At 35.3% G+C, this 23,031-nt stretch overlaps 1 protein-coding gene across 3 annotated transcripts in view; it reads right to left on the bottom strand.

Annotated features, from left to right (window-relative positions):
- Positions 1-23,031, bottom strand: part of CSMD3 (CUB and Sushi multiple domains 3) — an 873,364-nt gene that overhangs the window by 312,207 nt on the left and 538,126 nt on the right. For all 3 annotated transcript variants that reach the window (XM_040979396.1, XM_040979397.1, XM_040979398.1), the window contains 4 exons: positions 19,887-20,025; positions 7,162-7,349; positions 4,222-4,410; positions 914-1,030 (listed from right to left, as the gene is read on the bottom strand). In XM_040979396.1, the coding sequence (XP_040835330.1) occupies positions 914-1,030; positions 4,222-4,410; positions 7,162-7,349; positions 19,887-20,025 (633 nt within the window). The remainder of the gene's footprint in view (positions 1-913; positions 1,031-4,221; positions 4,411-7,161; positions 7,350-19,886; positions 20,026-23,031) is intronic.

Raw genomic sequence — 23,031 nt, 5'->3', positions numbered from 1 at the left:
TCATTTAATGGAGTATAAAAATCTACATAGGACAATCTACCTATAAAAATCCTTGATTCCCCCAAAAAAGTATGTATATTTTTATCAAGGTAAACTTTATTTGTGAAGAACACAATAATAGCTTTTTATTTGGTTTGATTTTAGAGGCTGTAATAGTGTTTTCTCTAGCCAGGATAGTTTTGTATTATATAGTAAGTATAAGATATAATACACAATAATTAAATTAATTAATATAATGTGTCAACATAGCCAAAAGAAAAACTACTCTGTACAAACATTTTTTTTTTCAGAAACACTTTTTAAAAGTAATAAATGAATAATTTGTGAGATTAGGCCATGGTGATTCTAGGTTAATAATTACAGTTCAAGTTTAGTTTAGTTGATTATCATGATCATTTCCCATTTTTACATTGTTACCCTGAGCATTCACGTTATTAATTGGCTGATTTGATTGCATTAAGTGAATGACTGATATACAGCACTAAGCAGCCTTTCATTCATTTGCTAAAGCATATTTATTAGCATCAACCACCGGCAAGGTCAATTTGTCACTTCGGTTTAAATATGAGAAATATTTGTGACTCAATACTAGCGGATCTCAGACATAACAACTTAAGGATTGGTTATCAATTTATATGGAATGTAGTTACATAAACATTAGCTCAGTATGTCAGAGCATCTTTGGATTTCCTTTTGAATACATGAAATGAACTTAACACTATACCACAGACAAAAGCAAACTTATTTGAGGTTTTGTGCACATGATACTCCAAATGACACTACTACTTACATCAAATGAAAATATTTTACATGGCAATTCTGATTCAGAAAATAACAACAGCACAAAGGGAAGAAGAAATTAATTAGCATCCCATTGAAAATACAGAAGATAGTTGTTCATTACATAAATTACCTTTTCCATGGGTTACATCAACAGTCCAAGTACAATTCAGAGAATTTGGATAAAACTCCGGGTATCCAGGCGATAAGATTGTTCCACTAGGCCCTCTAACATCTCCACCACATAATGCTGAAAATAAAAAAATAAAATAAAAAAATAAAATGGGTGGCCAGTCACAGACAGGCAGATACTGAGAAAACTCTTTACTTCATCCATTGAAACTGGATGAATCACGTTATATTTGTCCAAGTAATTTCTTCAGAATAACACAAATGTAAAGACCTCTTGAAAATCCTGTCTATCTTTGCAGCACTGAAAAAGAAAACTGTATTTAATAGCTTTTGAGAATCTGTATCTGCTTCGAGAAAACAGATCATCTCACCAAATTTTACTTTTATGTGCATACATATGTATTGCTAAATATAAGTACTACTTTTAAAAATTATGAATTAAACATGTATAATTGTCTAGGTTTCCTGTTAATATTTTAAAATTTGATTTGCTTATTTGAAAGGTTGAGACACAGAGAGAAACAAAAAGAGTGACAACGAGAGAGAGTTCTTCTATCTGCTGGTGCACTGTCCAAATGGATGTAACACCTGGACTTGTGCATTAGGGCAAAGCCAGGACCTTCCAGCTGGTCTCCCATGAAGGGGATAGAGGCCAAAGACTTGGAACATCCTATCCTGCTCACTCAAAAATATTAGGCAGAAGGTGAAGCACAAGTGGAGCAGACAGAGCTCAAACAAATACCCACATGAAATGGTGATGATGCAGTCTGAAGCTTAACCTGTTGAACCACAGCACTGATGTCAAGTGTCTCTTCTTGAGCATTAAGAAAATGAACTGATAATGATTCAAAAATCATTCATATAAATTCTTAGAGTGATCTGTATCATTTTCCCTATCCTTTACAATATTAAAAGTTTTCCTTTGAAATAGTAGATTGAATTTTGGTGTTTCCATTCATAGTTTTACATTTTTAAGAATTTATTTATTACTCAAAAGTCACAGTTAACAGAGCAAGAGAGGGCCCAGTACAATAGTGTAGTGGTCAAAGTCCTCGCCTTGATCGTGCCAGGATTCCATATGGGCACCAGTTCTAATCTCGGTGGCCCCACTTCCCATCCAGCTCCCTGCTTGTGCCCTGGGAAAGCAGTAGATAATGGCCCAAGGCCTTGGGACCCTGCACCCACGTGGAAGACATGGAAGAGCTCCTACCTCCTGGGTTCATATTGGCTCAGCTCCAACCGTTGCGGCTGTTTGGGGAGTGAACCATCGGACGGAAGATCTTTCATTCTTTCCCCCTCTCTGTATATCTGCCTTTCCAATAAAAATAAATAAATCTTTGGAAAAAATAAACAGAGCAAGGGAGAAAAAGAAACAGAGAGAGGGACTGAGAGAGATATTTTTAATCCATTAGTTCACTCCCTAGATGACTACATGGCTGGAGCTGGGCCAGGCCGAAGCTCAGAATCAGGAGCTTCTTTTGTGTCTGTTACATGGGTGGCAAGGATCCAAGCACTTGAGCCATCTTCAACTGATTTTCACAGGTCAATAGCAGGGGTCTGGATTGGAAGTGGAACAGCAGGGATGTGAGTCAGTACCCATTAAGGGATGCCAGTACCCATTAAGGCAGCCTGCTTACCTGTTACAAGAAAAAGCCAGATGCTAGCTTTATTTTTTTACATTTCTTTTGTGTGCTTGTGTGCATATATGTGTGTGTACATACTTAGAGGGTATAGAAGGAAATTTTTCTTGTACATCAACATTATTTTTAATGAAATCTTGCAAAGCATCTTGCTCTCTATAATTTCCTGTCTGCAAGGCATACCTATATACCTATGTAGGAGTTGAAAAGTTAAAGGGACATTCTGCCGGAACATGAATAATGTATGAACATATAATGTCTAATATATTGTAAAATTTAAAAGGCATGATAAAAACAAATGCATTTATAATTATAAAAAATATACAGAACAGAGATAGAGACAGATTCAGTGCTATAGTTAGAACACTGCTTGTGATGTCTGCAGTTCAATCAGAGGATCAGGATTCAAGTTCTTGCTCCAATTCAATTTCCAGTTTTCTGCTACTGTACAACCTGGGAAACAAAATTTAACAGATAGACCCTCGAGTCTCCAACCTAACGTAGAGGAGAACTAGATGAACTTCATGGCTTCTTTCTTTCTGTGGCTTGATGCAACTACAGCTACCAGACATTTGTGGAGCAGACAAAAGATGAGAACATGAATTTTCTCAGTATGTGAATATATGTGCTTCTTTTTAATTTTCAAATCACAAAACTGTTTTTAAAGTTGCATAGAGAAAAGTCTAGGTGGGAGGGAACGAGACCTTTTGAAATGTTGGAATTATGATTACAGTTTATTATGAGAAGTAATGGCACCTTGCCCTTTCTAAGATATGAATCACTGGATGTCTGTTTTTTATCTTTTTTAAAAACCAGTTAAGGTTGGGTTTCTGTCTCTTATAATCAAAAGAATGTTGACTATTACAGATGGCATTCCACCAAATTCAAGGAAGACAAGTTGTTGATTCCTTTAAACCTTGTTATAAAAACAAACTGACATAAGCTGTTCCTAAAAAATGATGGCAATGGCAGTACTTGAAAATTGAATCTTAACATGACAAATGTGATCGCTGATTCTGGAAAAAAAAAAAAAAGAAAAGTACAGAAGTTGGAGATACTGCTCTAAATAGAAATTAAAGCCCCAAATTAAACAATTCACTGATTTGCCATGATTTGCATTGAGTATGCTTGTTTGTTTGTTTTGTTTTTAACAACACAAATGAAAAAACATTGCTCTGTCTTGGAGGGAGCAGTTTCTTTCATAATAGACACAGAAATAGAAATAGAAAGTGGTATATTAATTACAGGAACAGGGAACTGGCTTGCTGTGATTGTATGCAGCTATTCTGGTGGAACAGGTTGAAATTCTGTTTGAACTAGACATGTTGTCTTCCAGCATAGCAAGTGAATTCTGTATTCCTTCAATGCACTCATTTGACATGGATTTGGCAGTTGCAATGAACATTCTTTTTCAGAGTATCTACAAAACCAGCACATGCACTCCCCCACACACATATACACACACGTGTGTGTGTATGTGCATTACATTTCTACAGCATCTTTAGGCATAGGAAAAATCCAATTATCAATAGTAACTTCATTAATGTTTTTGACAGTGTAATTTGTCCAAATACATATAGTCCATAAAAACTGTGAGAAACTTATGTCTAACCTCAAATTACACACACATTTCATTGAGTTCTTGCTTGTACATGTTTTAACCTCTTACCATCACATGTTGGGAGGGGATGACTCCACCAGTGATTTTTTTCACAGAGAAGTGGCTCTTCGTGGCTTAATCTATATCCTGGATCACAACTAAATGAAACAGTAGATCCAATGGAGAAATCATGACCATAGCGACGGCCGTGTACAGGTATGCCTGGGTCCAAGCAAGAATATGTGTTCACTGTAACACCTAAGATATAAAAAACGGATCAAAGAAAGCATAAGCGTGATGGATTTTGACTGATCATTATTTCTTTAAACAATACAAAAATGATTTTTTTCACTAATAAATAATAGATAATAGAGAAATCTGCTTGTTTTGAGAGGAAGAGAGAAGGCACAAAGTACCTAAAGTACTTAGGTAAAGAGAATACAATTAAAACCTGGGGTATTAAACTTAAGTGTTAAATTTTGTTAAACTTAGGAAAGTGAAAATGTATTGCTGTTATTTTTTTTTAAGGATTTATGATGTTATAGATTGGCTCATGATAGTAAAGATAATAGAATAAAAGAAGGTGATTTCCTGTAAAATCATTTAAATGGACTGTTTCAACTTCTTGTCAAATTGGACGTTATTAATATCAACGGTGATTTTCATCAATCTCAACCTCATTTAACTTTTAGTCTTTACTTTGCATTAAGCTTCGGCAGTCACTTGGATTGTACCACCAAGCACCAATCAGTCACTAACTTGTTTGAAGATACACATCTAAGACCAAGACATCTAATTTTCTTTGTTCATCTGTTAATTAACTTAGACTGTCTCATTAATTTACATCCTATATGTAGCTGTAATGCTATATGTTCTAGGCACAGCTTCAATTAGCTATTAAAATAATCTGTAATTTAGGTGAAATCAACCTAAATGCAATCTATTGAACACAGAATTGACAATCATGTTCTAAAAGAAAAAGTGACTGCTTATAGATATCCATTAACTACTAGAAAGATTTATCATTCCAATAGGTTTTATTAATGATGATTCCAATTGAACATTAACAAATACAAGTTAAACCAATTATATCATTTATTATCCTTTGTTTCATTTCAAATCCAAAGTATGTGTGAATCCTCTTGCTAAATTTTAAAATACCATTTAGGAAACATATTTCCATATTTTTGAAAACTAAAAATGTTAATATAATTAAAAACATTGCAGATAAACTTTTAAAGGAAAAAACCAATTAATTTGTTTTAAAAGCATATGAGTCCATTATCCATATCTAATAAAGAAAATGTCCAACTGCCAATGCAAGGCTATAAAGTTCAAATACAGAAATTGTTTTCTTGAGAATGAAGAGGTCAGTTGAGACTTGAATATAAAAAGAAGCACCACAACATTTGCATTTGAATAAAAGTACCTAACAGTGCCCCTCTTAAAATGTGCTATTAGATTGATTTACCAAAATCGCATGACATGGAAAGTTTTATGGCAATGCAATCTGTGATGAAAATGTGCAAACAAGTGGGTTTGAATACATTTGTACACATGAAGAAGAGACTTCAAAAAAATACTGGAAAAGTAGAAGTCTAAGATAATTATTTTCATATCTATGTGTAGTTTTAAGATAATATATATTTTACATAGTTCCTTCTAAGGACTACTAACATATAATATATGATATAGTCTCATGTGCCTGTAAATATGCAAAATATTTATAAATAAAAACAGAGACTTGTTTTTATGTTAATATATGTATCCACTATTTTAATCAGAAATATTAGAGTTCTTAATTAACCTGTGTATTTTAAGTAGGATTATTATGAATTCCAAATATGTAGATTATTAAAAATCTATGTAAATGCCCTATTATTTAGTAGTTATTTCCCTGAGTGAATTATATATTACATGACAAATCTTTCAAACTTATGATCACTGTCATGAATCCTGCATCATGTGACGTTAATATAATTCTTTTCAAGAGAAAGCAGCAAATTGATATGTGTGTATGTTTGCATGTGTATGCATAAAAGAGGTCAATACAATATGTATACATATGAGGTAGACATGGCAAAATGTTTAAAAATTGTTAAATCTAGAGCTGGCATTGCAGCATAGCAAACTGAGCAGGTGCAGCCACACTGGCATCCCAATATGAACACCAACTCATGTTCCAATTCCTCCACATTTGATCCAATTCCTTGCTAACAGTCTGGAAAACACAGCAGTAGATGGCCCAAAGGTGTGGGCCCCTTAACCCATGTGGGAAACACAGAAGGAACTGCTGGCTTCTGGATTCAGACTGACCCAGTCCCACCCATTGCAGCAATCTGGGAAGTGAACACGCCGATGGAGGAAGTCTCCTTCACTCTCATTCCCTCTCACTCCAAAATTCAACATTTCAAACAAATAAATGATTTTTAAAATATATTAAATTTTAAAATAAATTGTTAAAATGAAAAGACAATCTAATCACAAAACTATATAACTTGTTCTAAGATAGTCTTTTATTATTATGTTAATCATATCCAAATAAGTGGATATATTTTGCTTTTGGTTCATATTGTCATTTCAGATTTTTATAGAAAAAATAAAATTTTCAAGGGAATACATGTACCAATAGTATAAATAAAATATAAGACAATAACAACTTGTGATATAAAAGTAAAAAATGTGTCATCATTTATATATATATTAGGTTGACATTTATTGCTTATATTCTGCTTTGTACAGTTATATGAAAATAATTCTTAAAATAAATCATTTTGTAAACATTTATTTGACATTTCCTTAATTTCCATGCTTTTTTTATCATGATATTTAATAGTTTTAAAATTTCTTAGAGTATACTGTAGCCAACATTTTATTGACACAGGCATTCTCATAACCAAAGAAGTTTTGATTATAAAAAATGTAAAAACAAGTGTTAATTTTCTTAGTAATACAATGATAATCCCAACAAAGACAAACAGAATGTAAAAGTATTTTATCATTACTTACTTTCATAATGAATCTTGAATCCATTATTAGAACGGCTGTTGTCAGTTGTAAATAACAGGTATATAAAATTACTGCTACTAAATAAAAACTGGGGCACTTGTGTGCCATTGTAAGATCCAAGTAAGGGTGACAGAAGATTCGGTCCATCATGAACTTCCAAAACATCATAATTCAGTTCAGTCTGAAATCTATCATCAAGAGACATACATGAAAATAGATTTATTAGAATAATGCTATAGAGGAAAGAATGCTTTAGATTGTTAAGCTATTGTTTAGATGTTTTATCATTTCCACATTATTTTCTATAGTTTATCTAAGATAATTGGGATGTTATTTGGGAATACCAATGTTATATGTCCTTATTCTTAGGGAAAATCATCATTATAAAGCTATGCATATATACTTTTGCAAGTATACATCTTCAAACGTAATAGATTATCATAAGAGAACAAATGGCCCTTTCATTTAGTAACCATAGTTTTAGAATTACCTTTCTCATTATCTCCATAGAAAATTAGTTTACATTTATGAAGTCAAACAACTATTCAAATTTTCATCATTATAATACAAATATTTCAAGTCTACCATGTTTATACAATATATGTATATATGTACATCTATACAATCTTAGAGACAAAAACTGAGGAAGTCCTTTTATTGCTTGAAATTTTGTTTATTTAATTATTTGGAAGTCAGAGAGACAGAGGAATCTCTCAACCAGTGTTTGACTCCTCAATTGCCTCCAAAAGCCTAGGATAGACTAGGCTGAAGATAAGACAGGCTCCCAAGGTAGGCAAAAGGGATACAGCCAGTTCAGGCATCATCTGCTGCCTTTCAGCATGTGCAATGGTAAGAATCTGGACTCAACAGTGGAAGTGGGACACAAATACAGTCTAATGCAAAGTCTCAAGCAATATCTTAGCCTTAGGTCAAAAGTCCACACTAGTTCCTAATGTTATACCCATTAGCATACGGACACTTAGGTATTCTAATCATAAATAGTACCATATTTTTCCTTAATTATAGAGGCACTCTTCAAAACCAAGTATCTCCGATCCTCAAAACTTTGTTATACTGACCATTCTTATCAGTAGATTTCTTTTATTATTATTGTTTTGCTGATGCTTAAACTTTAAAGACAGGGTCTACACAGTGGCCTAGCGGCTGAAGTCCTCGCCTTGCATGCACCAGGATCCATATGGGTACTGGTTCTAATCCTGGCAGCTCCACTTCCCATCCAGCTCCCTGCTTGTGCCCTGGGAAGCAGTTGAGGATGGCCCAAGACAAGGGACCCTGAACCTGCTTGGGAGACCTGGAGGAAGCTCCTGGCTCCTGGCTTCAGATCTGCGTAACACTGGCCCTTGCAGCTACTTGGGGAGTGAATCATCGGATGGAAGATCTTCCTCTCTGTCTCTCCTCCTCTCTATATATCTGACTTTCCAATAAAAATAAATAAATCCTTAAAAAAATACATATAAAAAAAGAAAATTTAAAAGACACAAGTATTTTATGAACAATAGTAAATATAAATCTACTTTAAACATGTGTAATATATTTCCTGACATTCAAGTTGTAAATCTGATCAGAGATCTTAGCTGTGGAAAACCTATCACATGGACTTTAAGGAGTTAAAAACATGACCTTTCAAAATATGGTCAATGGTGTAGTGATTATCTGATGGTGAAATCAACTGAGAAACTTACTTCAGAAAAGAACCTGGAGCCTGTTTTTTTCTCTGCCTGAAACAAGTTCTGCAAAGTTTTGGTAAGGATGTCTTTCTTATACTATAAACAGAAAATATTTGGTAGTCAAGAGACTGGTAATTATAGCTGTAATGAAGCTGGAAAAAAAAAAAAACAGAAAACAAAACAACAAAAAAACTCTAAGTAACCCTTAACTTCCACCAGCTCCTACATTCTCCTGATCCTGACTTTTTTTTTTTTTTAAGTAACACCCTTAGAAAATGTGGAAGATTATTCCATATCTCTGACTGTTAAGTTGTGGGCGTGACTTGAAGCTTACCTGGCCATGACAGGAGGCCTGTGACATGACTGCAGGGTTTAGGGGAACAAACGTGCCTTCTAGCCAATCACAGTGTCATTGTTGGGTGGGGGTACTGTTGGGACACGCCTCCAGCACTCCCCTTTACTAGCTTTTACAGGCTTGTCATTTCTTCACAATAAACAGAGATCCCCTGCAGTTCAGGTGGCCTTGGGAGTATGCTGGCAGGAATAAACCCTGAGAGGATTCACTGTCCTCATCCTGACATTTATTTTTTTCCTGTTATTCTTTCAAAAATGTATTGTTCTTTGTCTAAAGTTGACTCTCTTGTAAAGTACCTCATGAACATGTATATTTAGTGGTCTCTTATTCTGTTAACTGTCTTCCTAGATCCAGAGTTAAGAACATAAGAACTAAAGAATGAAGATGATGTCTCTCCTTTTCCTAGAGACGTTCAGAAAGTTGCATGTCTTAACCTTTTGTCATAATGATCAGCAACCCAGGAAGGTATTTTCCTACTTTCACATGGTGTTTTGGTAAATCTTACACCTTTGTAGATCTCACCATGCAGGCCCTCTTCAATATCTGCAATTTACTGTGCATTTTGTGACACTAGCCACACTGTGGGTTGCTTTCTGCACAGCTTTAGACTGTTATGGGTCTACAAGCAACAGATCAGTGGGGTTTTGTCACTGTTTTGCATGTAGCAAACACTCAATAAGTCTTTGTTAAATAAATAGTAGAGAATATGTTTTAAAGACAAACATATCTTTCTTTTTTGCAAAATGATTAACTTTATTTAAAGAGAGCAAAAGGTTTACATGAGTAGATGCTTCAGAATTAGCCATGTATTTACCACTTTCTGAAAAGTATCTTCAGTATTTCCCTAATAGTCTCCAGTACTGTTTTTAAAAATTGGCAAAAATTTTAAATGTCAGGGTTTGCAGAGAATCATTTGTATTATTATTCCAGTCTTTTCCAGTAATTGATGCAAATTAAGCATATTATACCGCAAAACTTGCAAATCAAAATTCAAACCTGACATTTTAGAAATGCTTAGAAATAATTGAATAAGTAGAAACCAATTAGGACTTACTTATATTGCATCTGTTTATTTATATCAATTTATAACATGATTATGACTATGGCATATTAATTGTGAATATTAAGCACAATATTTCAGTGGGTAGAACCCTGACATAGCATGTCAGGGCACTGCTTATGACACCAAACCCCATATGATAACATTAATGTGTGTTCTGTTGCTTCATTTCTGATTCAGCTTCCTGCCAATATGCCGAGAAGGTGATGGCCCAACTACGTGGGCCTCAGCCACTCAAATGGGAGACTCTGACATTCTGAGCTCTTCACTTGACCTTTTGCAGACTTTTTTGGGGAACAGGGGTCATTCATGAAGTAAATCAGTAGATAAATAATTTCTTTCTTTCTCCATTTCTCTATTTTACACTGCCTTTTAATTAATTAATTATTTAAAAACATTAAGAGCATAATTGAAATAAAGTTCAAATTATACTGATGTTATAGCCTGTTAAGTACTATGTATTGTCACAGTATGAAATTTATAACTCTCATTTTACAAACTTCAATCTGTTACTTTTGTCTAAAATATTACAATATTACAGCATGGAGGAGAAAAGATACAGCAAAACACTAAATCGTTTAAGCAAATGATCAAACAATTGGGCATTTTGAATCTATTATTTTGCTGCTTTGGGTTAGCCACTGTAAATACTGAAATTGGAGCTTCGCTTAGATAGCTAATAAGATGACACTAGCCAAATTAAAATGCACAGAATAATCAGGGATTTATTTGAATTGAAACATTAAGAGAGTTAATTCCTAATAGAATAGTAACATTAACTGGAGATACAGAGGACATTGTTCAGTAGCAGTGGATCTTTAAAAAGAAAATCACCAAATTGGCCCTAAGGAAATATAAAAATACAATAACAAAGAAAATATGATAGGGTCACAAAATGGATCGAATTTCTTTCATTTATGTTTAAAAATATTTGCATAAATTTCTCATACATTATATCATGCTATCATTCATGTATGATATAAAATTCATGAGAAACAAATATTATGAAACCACAAGATATAGTAAAAGTGAAACTGGTTCTAATTCTACTCAATATTTTATGTTTTCAAAAAGCGATGCTATCGTAATCCAAATCCATTCAGACTAAACTGAAACAGAGTCATCAGACTGCAACTATAAAATAAATCATTCTTTAAGGGATAAATACTGGTAAGTTAGAGAGCTGAGGGAAAAAAAGAAACAAAAAGATTTGCTTCAGATAGTTAATAATAAAATTAATTCATCTTTCTCCGAGTTGGGATATGCCAGATACTACGCTAATTTATGAATTACAAAAACATAAACAAAAATTCCTTTGTACGTCTCAAGAAGTTTTTGTGGGTATTAAGAAGCAGTAAGCAGTTTATAAGCTATCTGGTTGTTGGTGTTATTGCTATTTCCTGCATTTGATAGGAGATTACGTTTACTAAAGTTTCAGTGACAGACTGAAATAATCTCAAGAAGATTGATATATTTATAAATAATTTTTAAACATTTTTCTCTAGATTAGTTCTAATGAATTGCTACATTTCAGAAAATAGTGGGGAAAACACTCTGAAAGACAGCTACAGTACTATCTTAATTATATTATCTGATTTCTAAAAATTCCTCAACCAATTAAAGTGACTCACTGTTCTCTTGGAGACGAACAGTGGAAGGCAAACAGCATAACCTCACAATGAATACAATTCATTCCTGGGAAACACAGCTACAAAACTGGTCTCACAAGGAGAAGACACATTAAAAGAGTTGACAGCAAGTATCTTTAGAAGAACGGCTGGAAATCAGAAGGAGATTCATTCTTTATTTTTGTTTTATTGAGAATGTGGTGTGAGATATTTCAATAATGATACTTTAGTACTTTAAACAATCTTTAGAGAAAAACAAAATAGGAAGACAATAAGTCAACGTATAAGGAACTAACAGCCTCATTACATTTCATTTTAGAGTGACTACTTTATGCCAATAACCTAAAATATAGTTTTAAATGTGTTTGTGTTAATTTGTAACTGTATTTAGTTATTTAATTAATATGAAATGCTTAGAGAGAGAAGAGAAACTGATCCTCCATCCAAAGATTCATTCCTCAACTTCTGACATGCCAACAAGAACCAACACTCAGGCCAAATCTTGAGCCAGGATCCCCATTCAAGTGGATGGAACGAAACACTTAAGCAAATCAGTCAGTGCTCCCAGGATGCAATTTCCGGAAGTTAGCTGGCTCCAAAGTGGTGGCTCTGTCCCACTCATGGCAGTAACTAGTGGAGTAAACCAGTGGATAAAACATCCATCTCATTGTCTCTTTGTGGTAAGTCTCTTGTTAAAAAAAATGAAATAAATTTTTAAAAAGTGATTTGGCATAATTCTAATTGGTACAATAATATGAAATATGGTGTGTCAAATGGTGGCTTAGCCTGACACATCACAATGCCTGCCCAATGAATCATTTCTATACCTGATTAAATCTGTTGCTCATTCCATTGCTACAGAGTCAGTTGCTTACGAGCTGGATTCACTTAAAAGAGCCCCCTCACACACACACAAAGTACACAGGGTGAGGATGACACTCTAACAAAATCTCACACCCTTTAAGTATTTTTAGGACAGAATAAATAGAAGAAGATATTCAAATGTTTTCCTTCATATAGCTTAAAAACATTTTTTTTTTTTTTTACAGACAGGTAACTGTGAAGGGCAAGTGCAGAACTCAGCCCTGAAAAAGGAACATTTTCTTTTGAAACGTTTGGAGACTTGAGACTTCATATCAACTATACTAAATATGATTCAAAAGGAATAGATTGATATTACTGTACTTTTCCCTAATTCTAAAATCCTGAAAATACCACTGATGAATTCTTTTGTTTTTCTTTTTAAGTTATATTTTTGAAATGTAGAGTGACAGACACAAGAAGAAAGAGCAAAAAAGGTAGATCTACAGATCTGCTCATTGACCTGGAAATCCACACAGGTGTCCCATGTAAGAGGAGGAGCTCAAGCACCAGGGCTGTCATCTACCACCTTCCAGATGCAGTAGTAGAAAGCTTGGTTAGAATTGGAGTTGAGTTTTGATCCTATCACTCATGTGATACTTGGCTGCCTTTCACCTACTACGCCATAACATCTACCATTAACATATGCTTAAACCATCCTGATTTTTAAGTTTTCCATGACTGGGGTAATTAACAAGGGATTTTTAAAAATATTTTATTTGTACTTGAACATTAGAGTTACCCAGATAAGGAGAGATGAGAGAGAGAGAGAAAAAAAAAATGTTCATCCATCCATTGGTTTACTCCTCAAATAGCTAAAATGTTCTGAGTTATGTAGGCAGATCTGGAGCCAGGAGCCTCCTCCAGATCTCCCACACGGGCCCAAAGACTTGGACCATCTTCTGCTGGTTTCCCAAGATATAAGCAGGGAGCTGAAACCGAACTGGAACAGCCAGGACACTAACTGGCACTTATGAGTTTCAAGCAACACCAGTGGAAGCCTAACCTACCATGCCATGGTACTGATCCAACAACACACTTTTTTTTTTTCTTTTTTTCTTTTTTTCTTTTAGTGATGGATGTCAAAAAGATAAAGGAGCTATTAGGTGTATGTTTTGAGTGGATAGTTTAAGTATTAAGAAATGAGTAACACTTGAAAAGTTTTGTTTCACAAAGTTTATGGGGAAAAGACAAAAATCTCTGGGTTCTGAGAACCATTCCGTATGGCAAGTCTATTCTGGTTCATCTATCGGATCGATTATCATTGCTATGTAAAAATATGTGAATTGAAAATTATTTTTAATTTATATTTTTTTGCTTTTAGCTTGGCTTAAGACCCTTAATTTTAGTAAACACACACAAGAGTAAGAAAGTGGAAGAGTAAATATGATCAGTAACTAAATTTATTGAAAGTAAAAGAGGTTTATCCACTTTAATAGTACAACACCCACAAAAATGGTTGAGGAGATTTGTCGAAAAGATAACCATGGAGAGGGGAGAGGGATGCTGAGTACTATTACAAAGCAAGCTAAGCAACCACATGAGATGTTCACATCTCATATCACCAGGGTTCCAATCCAAGTCCTGGCTATTGAGCTTTTCACTCTGCTTTTCCCGAGATGCAGTAGGTCATTACTTCTGTGCATGGGTCCCTTCCACCCATGTGGATGCCAAGATGAAAGTCAATTTTCTACTCCTGGTTTGAGCCTGGTTGAGCCCTGGATATTACCAGCATTTGGTGAGGGAATCAAATAATGAAGAGCTCTCACTTTTGATTTTGCTTTCACCGTGCCTTTCAAGTGCCTGGAGATAAATGAAACGTTAACAAAGATGGACACTTTGGCACAGAAGACAATTCTTTTTAGGCAACCCATGCCAGAGTACCTATTTCAAGTGCCAGCTACTTGGTTTCCAATACAACTTCCTATTAACGTTCTTGGGTAATCAGTGGATGACGGTTCAAGTATTTGAGTATCTGTCACCCATGTTGGACATATGAGTAAAAACTGGAGATCGTGGTTTTGTCCTGACCCAGGTCTAGCTGCTGCAGTCATTTGTGAAATGAATCAGCAGATGGAAGGTTTTTCTGTCTCTGCTTATGTCTTTATTAATTTGCCTGCTTTGAAAATAAATAAATTGCAAAACAGTAAGAAAATAATTTGGGAAGATCTAACTTAGAATATCATCTTAAGAGTGTACACTAGTGGGTCTAAAATCCCAAAATATTTAAGATAGGCAAGTAGTGGGCCCGGCACAATGGCCTAGTAGCTAAATCCTTGCCTTTCATGTTCTAGACTCCCAAATGGGTCCTGGTTCATGTTCAGTTGCTCCACTTCGCATCTATCTCCCTGCTTGTGACCTGGGAAAGCAGTTGAAGATGGCCCAAGGCTTTGGGACCCTATACCCGCATGGGAGACCCAGAAGAAGCTCCTGGCTTTGGATCAGCTCATCTCTAGCCATAGCAGCCACTTTGGGAGTGAACCAGCTGACAGAAGATCTCCCTGTATTTCCTTCTCTTTGTCTTTCCAATAATAATAATAATAATAATAATAATAATAATAATAATAATATACCTCTTTAAAAGATAGGAAAGGATAGAAAAGTTGCAATAAAATTTTTGGATGACAAGAAAATTGCCTTTTAACAGAAGTTCAAAATCAAAAGTCGGTGTGAGGATGCTCTGAAATGCAGGTATCACTTTGCAATTAAACTGTCTATTAAGTATGCAACTCTAAGTAGGCTACTCTGGACTAAGAGATACCAGATGTTTACTTACTTAATGATGATTAAAGAATCACATTAATAAATTAGGAGATCACCACGTATTTTGTGTTCCTAAAGCTCAATCTAATCTTCCAGAAATATTAATTTAGGTTTGCATTTAAAATTTGAATGCAGGGGCTGGCATCGTACCTTAACAGGCTAGTCCTCCACCCTCAGGAGCCAGCAACCAATATGGGCACTGGTTTCCGTCCTAGACACTCTACTTTCAATCTAGTTCCATCCATGTTTATGGTCTGGGAAAGCAGCAGAGGATGTCCCAAATCCTTGGGCCCCAGCACCAGTGTGGGAGTCCTAGAACAAGCACCTGGCTCCCGGTCACTGACTTTGGAGCAATTCAGCTATAGCCATTTCATTGCCATTTAAAGAGTGAACCAGTGGATGGGAACTTTTTAACTGTCTTTTTCTTTGTAAATCTGGCTTTCAAAAACAAAACTTCAATAATATTTTAAAACAAGGAACGGACAATACAATGTTACTTATTTTAAAAGTTGGAAGGGATTTCAATTAGCTATTTAATGTGGGGAAAATGAATTCTTTTTTTATTATTATTGAAAAGCAGATTTACACAGGGAAGAAAAGACAGAGACAAAGATTTTTCATCTTCTAATTCACTCCTCAAATGCCAAAATGGCCAGAACTGAGCTGATCTGAAACCAGGAGATTTTCCCAGGCCTCGCACATGGGTGCAAGGTCACAAGGACTTGGGCCATTCTCCTCTTGTGGCTTCCCTAAGCCACAGCAGGAAACTGTATTGGAAATGGAAAATCCCGGACACAAACGGGCGCTTGTATGGGAATCTGGCGCTTAGAGGTGCAGATCAGCCAGCTGAGCCATGGCACCAGTCTGGAAAGTTCATTCTCCATCAGAGAACACAACCCTTTCATTTAGGGTAAAAAAATCTTAATTAACATTCTTAGGGAAAAAGTATGATCCTTTCTCATTCACCAGCATTACTTACTAGGGTTCTCAAAGAAACAAATTGCTCTACATGATAAAATAAGGTATTTTAAGATTTATTGTTATTTTCTGCAAGGGTGGGAGAGCACATGAGGGAAGGTTGAAGATCTTACATGGAGAACAAAGATGGAAAAGGAGCTGGAATAAGAGGCAAGACTAGAGGGGAAATGAATAAAGGCAAGATTTAACGGGGTACGTTGTCAATTTGCAATCTTGGTATCCCACATGGATCCCCAGCTGCTCCACTTTTGATGCCTGCTAGGGTGTCTGGGAAAGAAGCAGAGAATGCCCCGACTCCTTGCTCCCCAGCAATGAAATGGGAGACCCAGATAAAGCTCTTGGTTCTTGGCTTCAGCCTAGCCCAGCACTGGAATTGGCAGTTATGTGGGGAGTGAACCAGCAAATAGAACATCTCTCTCTCCCATTCTCTCTCTAACCTCAAATTCAAATAAACAAAAAAAGTGATAGAAAAATGCTAGCAAGTGTTACTGTAATGATGACTATCAGAAAAATTAAGACAATAAAGGTTTAGTCAATCTCAGATAATTCCAGAATTTGCAATTATCCAATGATTTGGCTTTCATTTATGTATTTATTTTTCTTTGTAATGCAGAGATATCTCTCATATACTTGTTCACTCCCCTAATGACTGGACGAAGGTAACAGCCAGGAACTAAGTCTGTGTCTCCCACACAGGTGACAGGGACTCAACTACATAATCCATCCCATGCTGGATCCCATGGTGCAGATTTTCTGGACTATGAGTGACAAGCAGATGGGGTCAGCACTGTCACATAGCTTGATAAACCTGCCACATTGTTATCCCCCATGAGCTTCAATTTTTGTTCTTGCCTACTCAACTTTCAACCCAGTCACCTTACAGCCTGGGAAAAACACCACAGGAGGCCTAGCATTTGGACCCTGTCCCTCAATGGGAGACAACCAAAGGATGAAGCATCTGGCTGACTCCACCCAGGCCCAGCCCAGGTTAGTGCAGCCATCAAGGGAGTGAGTCAGCTGATGAAGATTCTATTTTTTTTTCTCTGTCTCTCCATGTAGCTCTGAGATACAAATACATAAATAAATCTTTAAAAAGTACAACCAGGTCATGAACACCAACACTCTGACACTGATATAGGTGCTGGTATCCCAAGTGGTGACTTAACTGCTAAATCACATGGCTGTCCTTGTATTGTGTGTGTGTGTGTGTGTGTAGGGGAGAGAGAAAGAGAGAGAGAGAGAAGCTGATACAAAAAGAAACAAAGAATCCTGAGAATGTACACCAGTATATGTCTCTTTCAAACTGGATGATTGTGGGAGAAAGATTCAGAGCCAGAACTAAAAAAAAAATACCCTCAGAGATTCTTGTAGAATACAAGGAGGGATTTCCCTTCCTGGAGCCTGTGCAACTACATCATGGAATAATACAATAAATAAATATGAATAAGTAAGTAGTGGCTTAAAAAAAACAAATTAAAGAGTGATTAGAATTTCTTCTTCATCTGGAATGAGGCCCAAATTGCTTATCTGGATATTGAACAAAAATATTTTGTGAAAACTACCTGATAAAAAAATCAAGTATATACAAATAAAGTGTATAAACAGCATGGTTTCAATAATCTTTACAGCATAACTCTTGACACATATGTTAAGTTCAAAAGGAGAAATACTAAAATCATGTACTTGATATATAAATACATGCACTTATTTAAATATGTGATGAGCTTTCATACATGTAAATATGATTATCCCTCAAATGTAATGCTCTAAGTTTGACAAATTAAAAATATGAACTAAATCTCTACCATCTTGTGTCAAATCAAAATGATCAAAATTATGTGGTGATTTAATCATCAACATACAATATTGTATATTCAGAATCAAACAAAACTGTATCAAATAGTAATGATTTTTGGTTGGGTTCCTCATTCATAGCATGGAGATATGTGATGGAAGTTTGGTAGCTAATGAACATGATGCTTTTTAAGCTTCCTACAATTGCTACATTGTCTCAAAACTTTTCAGCCATGAAAGAGATCAGGATTTTGACATAACAATGAAAAAAATTCTGTCATGTTATTGTTAGTCTAAATAAAAATATTCTTTAAATGTTTAAATCATTATTATGGGATCAACTGTGCTCCTCCCAAATTCACACAATAAAATTTTAAAAGGACACATTAAAAAAGTGAAGGGATGTGAGATCATAAATGTGAGACAAACTGATACGACTTCTGTGTTTACAAGAACAGATTAGGATACAGAAACACATCCAGAGAATACTGGATAAAGAGAGAGGAAGGCAGCCATCCACAAAGCGAGAGGACAAAGCAGGGAAACGACATTAACACTTGGATGTCAAACCTCAAACTTCTGGTGCAGTAAAAGAGCTAAATTCTATTGTATGAACCATGCAATATGCAGTAGTTTGTTAAGGCAATCTTAGCAAACTAGTATGGGAAGACTGTATAGACCACAGTAATGCAGGATGATCCCATAAGAAATATTACCAATTTTTCAAAATGCAATTTCTTTTCACACAAATTTAAATACCAGGATAGGTAAATGAGGAACTATATGAGTGAAGGAGGGATTGTGCTAGGTCTATAAAACTCAACCCTCAGGCCTTTAGATATCATGCTGAATTTACATGTTTATCAAGAAGATCCAGTGCATAAATAGCTGTATTTTACTGCTTGTTTTTAAGAAAGTAGTAGAGAGATTAGTGGAGTCAATAATATAACTGGGAAAATATATAACTAATTCTGCTTTAGGTTGTGAATAGTAATTCAACAGATCGTAAATATCATTCTTTTAACTTTTTAAGTATTCAATATTATGGTCATTCCTGATATAGATTAGTTGACCAGTTAATGCTAATTATTCTTGGGACAGTAAAGATCAACTGTCCAATCATTTACACACAGTGACTTGACACAACACAGCCATTTTTCAAAAGGCCTTTTTAAGTATCAGCATATGGGCAATACACATACATGTTTTAGCCTGTAAAATAATATTAATTTGATTATATTTACAGCATCTTTGCCTCTTGAAACATAACAGAACAAAATTCACAAGCCCATCAAAATATAGGGCAACTATACTCATTAAGCTAAAAATTACATATCTGTTTCAGCAGCACACATACATGTAAGAGAGAGAACAAAAAGGTTGGCCTTGAATATTTCAATAGCACTGATACAACACTAAACAAATAAAAAATAAACTTAGATTGAAAAATCAAAAGGGGCAAACATTTTGAAATAATCAAAGGCACAAGTGACTATCACAATAAAATTATATACTGATTTGGGAAATTAAACAGAGAATGCTGTTTGTTAGATAATCTGTTTACAAGGTAAAAAAAAAAAAAAAAGATTTGCAGAGACCTTTCAAATGTAATTTTGATAGAGTGTCCGGGTTCAGCTTCAATCACCCACTCACAATTCAAAGAGTCTTTGTAGTATCCTGGCCATCCGGGTGACAGAATCACTCCACTGGGAGCTGAAAAGTGGCCACCACATGGAGCTGAAATTTAAAATCAGAGAGCAAAAGAACAAAAAATTTAGAACAAATTCAAGAAATTATTTTGAGGCACATTTTTAAATAAAACTCCATATATAACTATTAAATGCTAGATAACGCTATTTTTAACAGAAAACACCCATCTACCCAATCATTTGTTATTAAATGCATTATTTCCATTTGAAAAGGTAAATCACTTTTTCAAATATGACATAACTTCACTCAGAATGTCAAATTATAAACAAATCATCCTGAAGTTTCTGGATAATTCTTGTGGCTCTGGTGTCTTCTTTTGCAAAGCTTGAGAAAATGAAAACTGTTATGGTTTTTACGTTATATTGTCAAATCCTACTAATGTATCCTCCACACACTCTGAAGTATTGAGTTACTTTTATTCCCCCCAAAATCACTAAAATTTTTGCCTTCATGGATTCAGTGCACTACCTTATTTTTCATTTGCTAATTTATCTCTTGCTTCAGTATTGCTGTCAGAAGACTATCTAACAAATCACAGGTTCATCACACCATTTCTTGACACACATTCGCTTACACGGACGCAGTTAGTTCCTTTTGCTTTTTAACACTAAATTAAATAATTCATTATCTCACATATTTCATCATATGATACTTAAGTCACTGAAAAAGCAATTGCAACTATAATTATACCATTATAAGCCTACTAAATACTGGCTAGTTGGTTAAACAACTCATTTTGGAGATTAGTAAACCACGTTGAGGAGAGAGTAACCTGCCAAAATTTTCCAGGACCTGAAAGTGTTAAAATAACTTTATCTAAAAGAGAAAAGATTTATTTATTTTGTTAATTAGTTAGGTTAATGGTACAGTTACAGAGACAGATGGAGAAAGACAAAGGGGGGGTGAGGATTCATTTACTCCCCAAATGGCTGCAACAGCCAGGGTTGAGCAACACTGAAGCAGGGAACCAAGAATTCCTTCTAGGTCTTCCAGGCAGGTGGCAGGGATCCAAGCACTTCATTCTCTGTTACTTTCCCAGTCACATTATCAGGGACCTTGATCAGAAGTGAAAACAGCTTGGCAACCTAACCAGTGCCCAAATGCAATGCAAGCATTGAATGTGACAGCTTAACGTGCAAGGACACACTGCTGATGAGTCAAAAATACTTTCAAGTCAACTTTTCAAAACAACCTCAGAACTGGTTGCCTTCCTTTTTAACCTCTTTTGTATTAACAAATGGAATCATCATCCATCTAGCTGCATAGACAAAAATGCCCAAACAGTTAGTTTTTCATATTTCTATTCTTCTTACTACCCTAAGGCTATCCTAAGGCTATTCCTAGTGTTCTTCCAACTCATCCTGAGGCTTACTCTTGTTTTCCATGCTCTACAGCTGACATTTTAATTGAAAAGACTACAATGTCGGCCCTAGAGTATAAAAATGCCCTCTTACCAGTCTTTGCATCCACACTAATTAACTTTCATGCTACAACTAGAGTAATTGTTTTCAAGATATATATTTTATGTATTTGAAACACAGATCTTCCATCAGAGACTAAGAGAGAGAAGATTCTTCCTTTTGCTAGTTCATTCCCCAAATGAATTTCCCGTGACAACCAAGATTGGAACTGGCTGCAGCCAGGAATTCAGAGTTCTACACAGGTCTTCCACATGAGTAGCAGGGTTGCAAGTATTTGGACTACCTTCCATTGTTTCACAGCCATATTAGCCAGAATTCAGTGTTCCAGTATGGGATGTGGCTTCACCTGTTTTGCCATGAAAGGTGCCCTCCCCAGGTTTCCTAATTTCAAAATTTTGCAATGTCCTTCAATGGTTTCTTTCAGTGTTGTTGATAATAAGGAATGGCATGATCTTTGGCTGCTCTAAGCTAGAGCTTAGACTTGTAACTTGTTTTCATTATGCAGACAAGCAAATTAGTCTGCTCTGTTTTCAAAAAGTACACATAAAGAGAAAAGAAGGGCAATGGATATTTGAAACGTTGTGGATTATTATGAAACAAAAAAATTTAAGGCCCGGCATGGTGGTCTAGTGGCTTGTGGCAAAAGTCCTCGGTTTGAGCCCAGCATGGTAGAGTAGTAGTTAAAGCCCTCGCCTTGCACATGCTAGGATCCCATATGGACGCCAGTTCTAATCCCGGCAGCCCTGCTTCCCATCCAGCTCCCTGCCTGTGGCCTGGGAAAGCAGTTCACAACTGCCCAAAGCTTTGGGACCCTGCAACCCGTGTGGGAGACTTGGAGGAAGCTCCTGGCTCCTGGCTCCTTGCTCCTGGCTCCTGGCTTCAGATTGGCTCAGCACCAGCCGCTGTGGCCGCTTGGAGAGTGAACCATCGGACAGAAGATCTTCCTCTCTGTTTCTCCTCCTCTCTGTATATTGCCTTTCCAATAAAAATTAAACAAATATTAAAATTAAATAAATATTAAAAAAAAGTCCCCGCCTTGAAGGCACCGACCTCCCATGTGGGTGCCTATTAGAAAATATTCTCAAAGTCTCAGCACTTCATCACATTTCAAAATATTATTCCATTTAATGTTCTTCCTATGTTTATTTTCTTTTCTTACTTGTCTTAATTTTTTAAAATAGTACTTGTCTAGATCTTTCCTTGTTTTAATCTTTAAATTACTTCATATATCCTCTCAAAATGACATTTATAAATTATTACAAAATACCCATTTCAGTAAAACACTTTCTGTGTTGAATAATCTAAATTTGTTATCATATGAGATAGAACTTCCATAAATTTTCTACCTGAGAATTTAATTTATTTCTTAAAAAAAAACTTTCAAAGCAAGCCATTTTTATGAGCATTATTTACTCTTTCTGATGATACTGACTCCTGTAGGCTTTCTGCAGTGTTATTATGTGTTTCAAAAAAAAATTGTGCATAATAGCAACATAAATGATATTTTAAAAGGCAGTAGTAAGTATTGCTGCTGTTCTAAGATCTACGCTTATGCATTGTGTTTAATCATCATCAAACACATAATTGGTCATAAACTTAACAATGAACAGCA

Source organism: Ochotona curzoniae, unplaced genomic scaffold (genome assembly GCF_017591425.1).
Source record: "Ochotona curzoniae isolate NIBS_2020 unplaced genomic scaffold, NIBS_Ocur_1.0 contig_3190, whole genome shotgun sequence".
NCBI classification, from domain to species: domain Eukaryota; kingdom Metazoa; phylum Chordata; class Mammalia; order Lagomorpha; family Ochotonidae; genus Ochotona; species Ochotona curzoniae.
The sequence above is the reverse complement of the archived record's forward strand: the minus strand, read 5'-3'. Positions and strand labels throughout refer to the sequence as shown.